The 12,132-nt window shown below is 41.5% G+C and overlaps 1 protein-coding gene across 1 annotated transcript in view; it reads right to left on the bottom strand.

Moving 5' to 3' along the window:
* CDKL2 (cyclin dependent kinase like 2) overlaps positions 1-7,728 on the bottom strand; it is a 42,952-nt gene extending 35,224 nt beyond the window's left edge. The window contains exons 1-2 of the mRNA XM_056857853.1: positions 7,561-7,728; positions 139-333 (exon numbers count right to left, since the gene is read on the bottom strand). Coding sequence (XP_056713831.1) covers positions 139-333; positions 7,561-7,728 — 363 coding nt within the window. The remainder of the gene's footprint in view (positions 1-138; positions 334-7,560) is intronic.
* Between the last annotated feature and the right edge of the window lie 4,404 nt (positions 7,729-12,132).

The following is a 12,132-nucleotide window of genomic DNA, read 5'->3' as shown; positions in this document are numbered from 1 at the left end:
ACCATCTACTAGCTTACTTGTTTCATAATCTGATGTGCATTTAGATTTTTTTAAATTGCTACCAGAATCAAGAAATGCAGCTTGCTGAATCAATAATAAACAAAAGGATGATAAAAAGAACCACATCACGTTACTTACATTGTGACGGTGACAAAATTCTGTCCCCTTTAGAATTTGAAATAAATATTTTCTAACTCTGTTGTAATCGAGGCCACTTGGAAGCATCTCAAGATCATCAAGGACTGTGTGGTCCACAAATTCAAACACCAGGTACCATCGTTTCTTCTTCTTGCAGACTTCCAGGAGGTTCACCAGGTTCTCATGCCTTAATAGCTACCACAAGATGGCATATAAATCACAAAAGAATCCAATGATGTACAAGCCCAACTAAGCGCGAACACGGCTGCAGTCTTAGTGTAGTATTTACAGTGTTTTTATCAGATACTTAAAGCATTTCATATATATTAGTCAGCAGCCCTTTTAACAGCTTTGCAGGGGGGCAGCATTATTTGTCCCATAGTACTAAAGCTGCATCAATTCACAGCTGAAGCATCTGGAGGCCAACTTTTAGTACAGTTCGGGGTTATTTTGGTTGCTATAACTTGCAGCAAGTTGCCTGTGAAGCGTACCGTCTCACACTTCCTTCAGATGCATTGATGTTCTGGTAATATACATATTTATTAAAATTTAGCTTGAGCAACCAACCAATCAGTTACACGAGTGACAGAATGTTACACAACTCACAAAGCTTTACTTGCCAGCCCTACACATATGGGGCAGGGGAGGAAGCGGTGCTGAAGACGAGGGGGGCAGTTTGCTTACCAGCACCCAGAGGGTTCAGGGCTGACCTGGGAGATGATTCTGTTGGGTATTAGATAGCGAGCTTTGTTACATGTCAGACAGTTAAGGGGTTAATATTGTAACTGACCAAATGGCCAGTTTGTGGTGGCCATTGCAATAGTGCCCAAGGGTCACGTATACAACTATTTTGCATGTTCAACTGCTTTCGATTTCTTTGTTAGAAGAGAAAGTAGTTGCACACTTTTGCTTGACTGCCAAACAGGCAGGATGGGAGGCTCTCCTTTCGCTAAGGATGCCTACTCATAAGTAAGCTTAGTGCCTTGCCAAAGGCTTTTGGCAAGTATAGGAAACATAGAATGTAGACAGAATTATTTGTTTTGTATCCCAGTGACTTTTTCCCTACCCTGAGTTAGAGTAAAGATTGTTTTACTTCAAGGCAAATGCGTCTTGCCTCTTTTGTGCGTGTGTGTGATCTCAATTCTCATAGTTCAAGAGGAACGATCCAACACCTCTGATTTGGTAGCAGAAAATTAAGTATCGGGGTTCCCTTTACAGGAACTGGGCCCCGATCATTCCCCAATAAGTGGTAGCAGAGGATGGTTGGTTTTTATTTTGGCTATAGAGATAGGATCACACCGCACTCCTTTTTTTTGCTTTTGGGATCTTCACTGGAGACGAAAGGATTTACAAACGCCCAGAGGGAATTTTCCTGTGACGGAGCCAGCAGCTTGGTCTGCAAAGGACGGCAGGAAACTCAACCCCGCGCCTGGATCCTGTGAAAGGAGGAAAGCAGCCCCACGCTGCTGGAATGAGCAACGATAAGGGAAGTATGAATTCAAAAGGGGCCCAATCCGTTTCTGTCCCACATATCACCCAAGCCTCCTTCCCCGTATGGAAGAGAATGGTGGAAAATGCTTTAACAGCAATTGGGGTGAATCACGTTTTGAATGAAGACCCGCCAGCTGACACAGATACAGAAGCCCTTAAGAAATTTAAAATTGCAGATGCCCAGGCAATGAATTTGATTGCCAATGCAATTAATCCAGATGAAACAGCGATCATTTTGAATAATGATACCGCCAGAAAAATGCTGAATGCACTCAATGAGAAATTTGGAACTGTGTCCAAAAGTCAGAAAATGATTTTAAAAACCAGACTGTATGCAAATAGAATGTCTGGAGATATGACCCTCTTGCAACACCTTAAGAAAATGCAAGATATGGAATCAGAATTGAAGGCTGTAGGAGGGGAAATCGGTGAAGAGGAGTTTCTCATACTATTTCTGGGAAGTTTGCATTCTAAATATAACGCTGAAAAAAGGAATCTTTTGGGGAGAGAGGACTTAACCCTTACTAAACTGGTGACTGCGCTTAAACAGTTTGAAGCAGACAGGAACCAAGAGAGTGAATTATCTAAAGGAGTGTCTGTATTGCGTGTAAATGACAAATCCAAAATCAGATGCTTCTCATGTAATAATTATGGGCACAAGTCGTTTCAATGTGAGAAGCGTGTTACAAAGGGAGAAATCCCCCCCCCTCTCGCCGGGAAGAACAGCCCGCCAAATTCAGGCAAAGGGAACCAAATGGAAGGCAACAGCCCCAATCATCCACAAGAGGGAGTCCAAGCCAAGGGAAGCCCAGATGGCAAAATCACCCAAAGGCTTACCTAGTCTCAAATAAATCTTCAACCAAAGATTATTTAAAGCGTGTGGATACATTTGTTTTGGACACTGGTGCAGATGTACATGTATCTGGCTTGAGATCAGCTTTTGACTTTCTAGAGCCTTGTGATGAGACATTAGTCATGGCCTGTGCAGGAAAATATGTATGCGCTGAGAAGGGTGAAATTTCTATTAGCATCCAAAGCTATTGTGGACATGTAATGCATTTAACCTTACAAGACGTGTTTTTAATGCCTGATTCAGATGAAAATTTATTGTCCGTGAACAAACTAGTGGATGCAGATTTTGAAGTGTCTATAAGGAAAGACAAATGTCGCTTATTTGATTCTAAAGGGAGAGAATACCCATTGTTATCTGTTGGCTCGCACTATTGCCTGGAGAATGTTGCAAGTCAATTGGAGGAATATGCTTGTAGTGATTTTGAGAGCAATGTTGATTCTGATGAAAGTGATTTTGATGGAAATGAGGATAATGTTGAAGAAGAATCAAAGTGCCTAGTTGCTTTTAGTAAAGGATTGACAGAGCAGAAGGCTGCAGAATGTAATCACAAGGACTGTTTGTACCAATGGCACGTGAAACTAGCTCATAAAAACTTTAAGTCTGTGAAGCAATTACTGATTGATTGTGGAATGCCAGTTAAGGAATGCTTTAAGGACAAAGAACGTTGTGAAGTGTGTCTTAAAGGAAAGGGAACAGCGCCTAAGCATGTGCAGAGGCCAAGCAGTGTTAAGGCAGAGATTTTGGAAGAAGTGCACTCAGACTTGATTGGCCCACTCAAGCCTTCAGCAGGAGGGGCAAAATATGTTCTGCATTTCATAGACAGCGCTTCAAGATTTGCATATGTGTATTTGTTGAAATCAAAGACTGAAGTAGCTGAAAGATTTAAAGCTTATGTTGCTCTGATGAAGAATAAACACAACAGAGGAATACAGTTGTTATACACTGACAGAGGGACTGAGTAGCTTAATAATGAAATGAAAGAAATTCTTGAATCTGAAGGAATAGAGCATGCAACCTCAGTTGCATATACCCCTAGGAACAATGGGTTGTCAGAGAGGTTTAACAGAACTCTGATGGAAAGTGCAAGATGCTTAATGCTACAGGCAGGCTTGCCTTACCCCTGCTGGGGAGAGTATGTAAATACAGCAGCTTACCTTTACAACAGGACAATTTCAAGTGCTATCAACATGACTCCATATGAAAGATGGAATGGCAGGAAGCCTAGTCTGAAACACTTGAAAGCATTTGGATCTCGTGTGTTTGCATACGTCCCAAAGGAGAAAAGGGGAAAAATGGATCCTACTACAGAACTTGGAATTCTTGTGGGATACCATCCTTTCTCAAAAGGGTACAGGATAATGGACATTAAGACTTACAATATACAAATATTGAATGCAGTATATATAGATGAAAGAAATGTTATTAATAATCAACAAATTAATAACTTCAATGATCCAGAGGTTTGTGAAGAGGAAACCATAGAGATTCCATTTACAGAATGGGATTGCAATCCACCTGTTCCTGCGGAACAGCAAGAGACTGCAGATTCAAAAGGGGTTGATCCCGGTGCTGATGGAACAGCGGAACCCTCTCAGACCTTAAGGAGATCTACAAGGACTACAAAAGGAATACCAGCAGAGAAACTGAGTCTTTTCACTAGAATTGACAGCCACGTGGAACCCTCAAGTTGGGACGAACTGCAAAAGTTGCCCGATGGGGAGCGGTCAAGATGGCTGAAAGCAATTCAAGAAGAATTAGACTCACTGCAGAAAAATAATACCTGGAAACTAACCGAACTCCCACCAAACAAGAAGACTTGGGGTGTAAATGGGTGTTTAAGGTTAAGAAAAATTCTGATGGAACTGTTGACAAATACAAAGCAAGACTAGTTGCAAAAGAAGTATGGAACTGACTACACAGAAACCTACGCACCTGTGATTAGTCACACGGCTATAAGGACTTTGCTGAGTATAGCCGCCTCCAGGAATAAAGTGGTACTGCAACTCGATGTCAAAACAGCTTTCCTGAATGGAGACTTATCAGAAGAAATATACATGGAACTTCCACCAGGATTAAAGGACTGTGATGCTAAAAATCAAGTTTGTAAACTTGAAAAGACTTTGTATGGGCTCAAACAGTCAGCAAGAGCATGGAACCACAAACTAACCTCATTATTGAAAGCTCAAGGCTTTGAACAAGGAAATATAGAAAAATGTTTATTCAGAAGGAAGAAAGATGATGGATGGGACTTCATTTTAACTTTTGTAGACCATCTTCTCATATGTTCTGACACTGAAGAAGCTGCAAAAGAAATTGCAAACAAACTGAATGATTCAGTAGAAGTGAAACTACTTGGAGAAGTAAAGAACTATCTTGGAATGGAGATTGAAAGAAACCAAGACAATGGATTTTCAATCAATCAAAGGAACAAGATACTGGAATTTCTACAATTCATGAATATGAAGGAGTGCAAGACAAAGAACACTCCACTTGACCCTTCATATATGGATCTAGACGGAGGTGAACTATTGCCTAACAATCACAAGTACAGAGAAGCTATAGGAAAACTTCTATACTTGAGCAACGTTAGTAGACCGGATATAAGTGCAGCAGTTGGAATCCTAAGTAGAAGGACCAGCACACCTGCAGAACATGATTGGAATGCAATTAAACACCTCACACAATACTTAAAGAAAACTATTGATTTGAAGTTGAAGATAACTCCAAAGACTGAGCTGAAGCTGATAGGATACATGGATGCTAGTCTAGGTGGTACTAGAACAGACAGCAAATCTACAAGCGGATATCTGTTCTACTTTGGAGAAAACCTGATCTCCTGGACCAGCCAGAAACAGCAAGTTGTGTCAACATCTTCAACTGAAGCAGAATGCATAGCAGCCAAGTGCGCATGTACAGAGCTGGAAGAGATAATTGAACTGCTACGCGACTTTGGATTAGATGAACTGACACCTGCTACAATGTTTGAGGACAATCTAGCATGTATAGCACTACTGAATGGCGAGAACTCTAAGAAAGGGAAGAGACTACTTCGACTCAAAATGGACTCAGTAAAGGACAAACAAGAAAGAGGTCTCGTAGTAGTGAAGTACTGTGAAAGTAAAGAGATGGTGGCCGATATCCTGACGAAGCCACTGCCCAGACAACAGTTTGAATACTTACGTGATGCATTGTGTTTATATGTCTGAATGTAACTAAACCTCGAAAAGGGGATTGTTGGGTATTAGATAGCGAGCTTTGTTACATGTCAGACAGTTAAGGGGTTAATATTGTAACTGACCAAATGGCCAGTTTGTGGTGGCCATTGCAATCGTGCCCGAGGGTCACGTATACAACTATTTTGCATGTTCAACTGCTTTCAATTTCTTTGTTAGAAGAGAAAGTAGTTGCACACTTTTGCTTGACTGCCAAATAGGCAGGATGGGAGGCTCTCCTTTCGCTAAGGATGCCTACTCATAAGTAAGCTTAGTGCCTTGCCAAAGGCTTTTGGCAAGTATAGGAAACATAGAATGTAGACAGAATTATTTGTTTTGTATCCCTACCCTGAGTTAGAGTAAAGATTGTTTTACTTCAAGGCAAATGCGTCTTGCCTCTTTTGTGCGTGTGTGTGATCTCAATTCTCATAGTTCAAGAGGAACGATCCAACCCCTCTGATTTGGTAGCAGAAAATTAAGTATCGGGGTTCCCTTTACAGGAACTGGGCCCCGATCATTCCCCAATAGATTCAGCATTCCAGCGCACACATCATGCTGTGCAAGCATCACATCACACCCTCTGACACCCCACCCTAACCGTTCACTAGACAAGGTCCCTACTGCAGACCATGAGGGCCCAGGGCCCATCTCCCAAATCTCCCGGCTGGTAGGTTCTACTTCTTGCCCTTATAACCGAAGCGCCAGGTTCAGCACTGATTTCTCTGACCCTTTTCCTTATGCCCGGAATGCCTTCCCAGAACACGCTTGTGAGGCCCTGGGTCTCTCTTCCACCAAAGTGCAGCTCAAAACCTGCCTTTTCCATAAAACATTTGGCTCGCTCCTCACTTCCTGCAGAAATTAACTGCACTTGAGCATACTCCTTCCATGTTTACTCCCCCCCCAAATATTGTTCCAAGAGACCAGAAAGGGGAGAGAAAAGGAAGGTATTCAGAAGGCTAACGGCCTGACATATGAGGATTTCCTTTCAGGATTGTGTGGGCAGGACCTTCCATGCATGGCTGGCACAGATGCCACACCAGTGATCTCTTGGCTGCGGTTGAAGAGAGCAGGAGCGGCCAGCAGCTTTTCACACTCCCTTCCCTGCTAGCATCCCTCCACTCTGAAGGAAAATCACCACCACTTCCAAGTCTTCACCACACTTGCTCTACCATTAATCACTACCTGGGTTGCCACTTAACCAGGGTTTGCTAACCAGCTTCAAGCCCTGGTTAAGAAGGAAAACTGGTTTTTAAATTAAACACATGCAGCGAAAGCTAGTGGGGATTTCATTTTGGAGAAAAGAGGAGAGGGTTGTGGGAGAAGCACGTCATCCTTTTGCTCACTCCTGATCTTTTTATCATGGCAAACAGATTGTCAGTTTTTCATCTGTCCTGACCCAAGTCTCAATCATCAGAGAAAGGCATCTGACAGCAAGGCTAAAACTTCCAAAACATTATGAGGGCAGATCAGGATACAGACCCTACAGGAAGTGGCCGCCCAGGTGGTCGCCTACACACAGTCCTAAGCTAGGTGATTAATGTGGCTAAATATTCTCCCAGAACTCTAGGTCTGCTTCCACCCAATTACAACATTTGTTGCATGAAAGCAGCAGAAGCTGAGAGAAGGGTGGTTCCACTTCTTTTGCATTCAGTCAACACGGGGGGGGGAGTGATACATTTAGAAATAAATTATATGAAAAATATTTATTTTAGTATTGTGATATGCAGTTATTTTTCTGTTACAATGTTATTAAATCATTACATAACTGTCAGGGTAATTCACGCAAAACTGATTTCTGCTGTAGCTTGTTCTTATTTAAAATGACTGTTAGTGATGCAAATCAAGAAGTGACCACACAAAGCTCACCTTGAGAAGCTTGATTTCTCTCAAGGCAATTTTTTTTACCATCTTATCGTCCTCACTCTCTAAAAATTTCTTGATGGCGACTACTCGGCCGTTCTCCTTGTTCCTGCACCTCAACACCATGCCATAGCTGCCTTCTCCCACAAGCCCCAGGATCTCATACTTTTCCATTTTCATTCAAACAGTCGGGCTTCCTAGGCTGTAAGAGAAAAACGGGGAGTCAGCAGCATGCACAGCAAAGCCACCTGCGGAGGCACTTCTAAACACTTCTTTGATTCACCCACCGTAAAGTATTTCTGTATCAGACAAAGAAACATTTTTAGCAGCACAAGCAGGCACAATAGATTCTTTCCCTGTGCTGTGAGTCCAGCTTCACAACCTCATTTTGTTTACTTGAAATATTTACATGCAACTTTTCTACCCAAATAGGTCAGCAAACAAGGCATTAAAATGGTTAAAAAATACTAAAAGCATTTAATACATATATAATATTTAAGAGTCAATTTTTATATGCCAACTTTCTCTACCACTTAAGGCTCAAACTGGCTTACAATCCCCTTCTCCTCCCCACAACAGACACCCTGAGGTAAATGGGGCTGAGAGAGCTGTGACTAGCCCAAGGTCACCCAGCTGGCTTCACATGGAGGAGTGGGGAAACCAACCCCGTTCACCAGATTAGCCTTCGCTACTCATGTGGAGGAGTGGGGAATCAAACCTCCAGATCAGAGTCCACTGCTCCAAACCCCAATAAAAGTTTACTGGGGGTACGCTAAAGGAAACAGAAAAGTCTTTCACTCTGCTGACTAATAAGGCAGATGGTTGACTATGCTGCAAGAGTAACTCACAGACTGTTGCTCCTCTGCAGCAAAACCCTTTCATTGTGCAGTGAGTATAAAAGGGCCAGACTCACACTGCGACTGTTGATCAAGAAGCATGAAAGCCAAGCGTCGCTTATGAAAGGGTTTCTACAGGTGACTCCATCTTGCAAGATGAACGATCAGCTTTCATCCATGTCTCCCCACGAACGCTTTAGGTCAACTATCTACCATTTTCTAAAGCAAATCGTAGAGCTGAACTCAGGCATTCTTTCTCCTTCAAAATGAAAGACAGAACGAAAGTCACAAATGGTTACAAAACAGCTACAACCTTATTAGGGAATGAAGATGGGGAACTACTGGTGAAAACTTGTAGAAGTTAGTTTTTTTTAACTTGGGTCAGAACAGAACAATGTACAGGTTTTCTGAGCACCTGGAGCTTTTTCAAATGCTTCTCGCTTGCCTGGAAAGCCCTTGCAGGGGTCGCCATAAGTCAGCTGTGACTTGACGGCACTTTACACACACAAGGCTTTTGCAAACTACCTCATCCACATTAAAACGGTATGGCTGTTTTAGAGCCTGCTGCTTTATTGGAAGTATGACTCTGTCAAAAACAGTCATACCCAGATTAACAGACCTGTTTCCCAATGCACGATTATTACAGACCAACACTTGCAGTCATAGAGTCTGCACACTGTTGTAGTTAGTGTGGTGGGGAGGGAGAACAAACAGTCTTATGGGGTTCGGAAGGGGTCGCCCCCCTCCTCCATAGACAACCATTGCAAAGTGGTTGTCTATGGAGAAGGGGGGCAATTATGGGAAATTGAGTTTAAAGGAAGGAAGGAAGTGGCCATTACAAGTGTGGGAAAACTCATTTCAAATAATTCACAGCAACCTTGCACTCGACCATGAGGGAGGGAGGAAGCAGACCAGCAGCCATTACTGACAACAAGTCTAAAAAGGTCAGTACATTTAAAATTCTCCGGGGGGGGGGGCATTTTTGGAGGTAGAGCCCCCAAATTCAAAGCGTATCTTGAAGGGACTCTCGTTGCATGACCCTTGCAGTTTGGTAAAGTTTGGGTCAGGGGGTCCAATTTTATGGGGTCTGGGAGGGACTGCCCCCTCCTCCATAGACAACCATTGCAAACTTTGCAATCGGTGTCTATGGAGGAGGGGGGTGACCCCTTCCAAACCCCATAAAATCAGACCCCCTCACCCAATCTTCACCAAACTTTAAGGTTTGTGCCAGAACAGTCCCTTCAAGCTACGCTGTGAATTTGGGGGCTCTACCTCGAAAAATGAGCTCCCTAAAGTTCGAACTAAAGGGCCGAACCTTTTTGGAAAATCCAGAAATAAGCCAAATGCCCATATTTACCGGTATGGGTATTCGGTTTATTTCAGGTTTCCCAAAAAAAATCGGGCCCAATAAACCCAAACCTGAAATGTAACTTTTTTTTTTTTTTGCACAGACCTACGTTATTGCCTTTGGAAGAAACCCAGATATAAGTCTTTCAGTATATATCAGAAGAGACTTTGGGAAGGTGATAGCAGCTTAAGCCAATCACAGAAACTTTGCATAAACACATCAGATACAAATGGGCCTTCCCATTTAAACTGATAGTGAGAGATAAAGGCCCCTTTCTCACAGCCACTAATGAATCTCAGATCATGAAACTACTGGAAACTCTCAACATTGATCCCCTCTCTGAAACAGTGAAAAAAGAGCAATGACTAAGAGAATACTCTAACCCGGATGATAACGGAAGATGGTCAAGACCCTCTCTGAAAAACAAACCTACCACTTGAAATGTAGCCTGGGCATATAGCAACCCTTACTGTTTTGCCAGTTATACTTTTAGCTACATACTACAATGGGGCTTTTGGATTGATATACCTGTAAAATATGGGTAATGGAAATCTCTGATAAATATGTTAAAATATAGTAGCTGTTAAATATGCAAGTTTTAAAGTTAATCTATACAAAAAGCAGTGGGGAGGGGGGGCTGTGGTGGTAATTCTTTTTCCTCCATCAAATACACCCCTCCAGATCAGGGGCCATTTGTAGCCTCTTGGGAAATAAATCATTTCCCCGTCTGGTGTTCTTTATCTCTAAGGAGGTGAGTTATCTCTTTCCCCCTATAAGTTGTGTGTTAAAACGAGTAAATGTTAATCAGGTTATTCCTAGTGCATATCTTGTTAAAGAAAAAGACACAATTACATATGTATGTTCACTAGATGGAGATTACCACTGCAACCATAGTGGGGGTAATTACTGCAAATGGAGTAAAGACAAATGGATAATACTAGGAATTTTCTTACCCTTAACTGCAAAGGGATTAACAATCCTATAAAAAGAAGAATTATAGATGTGTTGGTAAAAGAAAAACCTGATGTCTTGTTTTTATAAGAGATACACCTAAAACAAAACTTTTATCCTGTTCTGAAATCCTCCTTTTCAATATGCTGCTGCAGGTAGTTCAAAATCGAGGGGGGATTGCAATCTTGATCTTCGGAAACTTTAACTTTCAAGTTCACAATGTTTTAATAGATAAACAAGGTAGATATGTTTTTGTGAAAGCAAAATGACCACAACCTAACCTTATGCTCCCTTTACTATCCTAATTCAAAAGAGAATTGATTTTATTACCACCACACTATCTAAACTTAACTCAAGGAGATAATGAAACTGCTCTATTCAAGATTTTATAAGACTTTGGTCTTTTTGATGTCTGGAGGAAACTCCATGGCATGGAAAAAGACTATATATTTTACTTTCCTGTACATAATATCCACACCAGAACAGACCTGATTCTTGCATCCTTCTATTGCCTCTCAAATGTTACAATATTGGTGTTAAAGGGTGGGCATGGGTATCCTGTAAATGAAGGAAACGGGACCCGGTTGGAAGCTGAATAATTTGCTTTTATTGAATGAAAAGGTGGATTGTTAGTTCTGAAACCACAGAATATTTCAGTTATAATGAAGAATGCAGAGTTATTCCCTCAGTAGTATGGGGTACATTTAAATCAGTCCTTTGAGGAAAACTCATCTCATTAGCATCAGGCTGCAAAAAACAAAGATAAAAGGAAATGAACTAATCCATAACATCAAAGTTCTAGAACTTAAACTTAAACATAAACAAACTCGGAGTAAAAAAAAAAAACACTCCGGAAACTACATGGGGGGGGGGGGAAACAAGTTTAAAAAACCATTACTCTATTTAAAGCAAAATTATTGGGGGAAAGGGCCAAGAGCCTGGAAATTGTTAGCCAGAAGGGTAACCCAAAGGCAAGGAATTAACTTAATTGGAAAGATAACAAAACTCTAATGGCCTCTTAAAATTTAGCGATAAAGAAGTAGCCAATGTTTTTGCAGACTAATATTCAAATCTGTATAAATCAGAACATCCTAGTGTAATGGATATTAGACAATTCTTGTGGAAGCATACTAAACCTTTAACAACTACATTCAATGAGATCATGCAAAGGGTATAATCCTGTAAACATGGAAAGAAGAAAATAATTGTTCTGCCGAAAGAAGGTACAGATGCAACTTCAGTATCTTTTACCGTTCAATTTCCCTTCTAAATCAAGTCGCAAAAATATTAACTGCACTCTTAGCAGCCACACTTAACAAACTGATTCACTATTATACCAATGCATTGCTACTCCATATCGGATGATAGCCAGGCTGTCCCCATTGCAGGTACCAACGCTCGTGATTGGGTGTCTGATGCTGCATCAGACAGGCAATCAATCTC

This window comes from Euleptes europaea, chromosome 11 (assembly GCF_029931775.1).
Source record: "Euleptes europaea isolate rEulEur1 chromosome 11, rEulEur1.hap1, whole genome shotgun sequence".
In the NCBI taxonomy this organism is placed as follows: domain Eukaryota; kingdom Metazoa; phylum Chordata; class Lepidosauria; order Squamata; family Sphaerodactylidae; genus Euleptes; species Euleptes europaea.
This window is presented reverse-complemented; position numbering and strand designations above follow the sequence as displayed.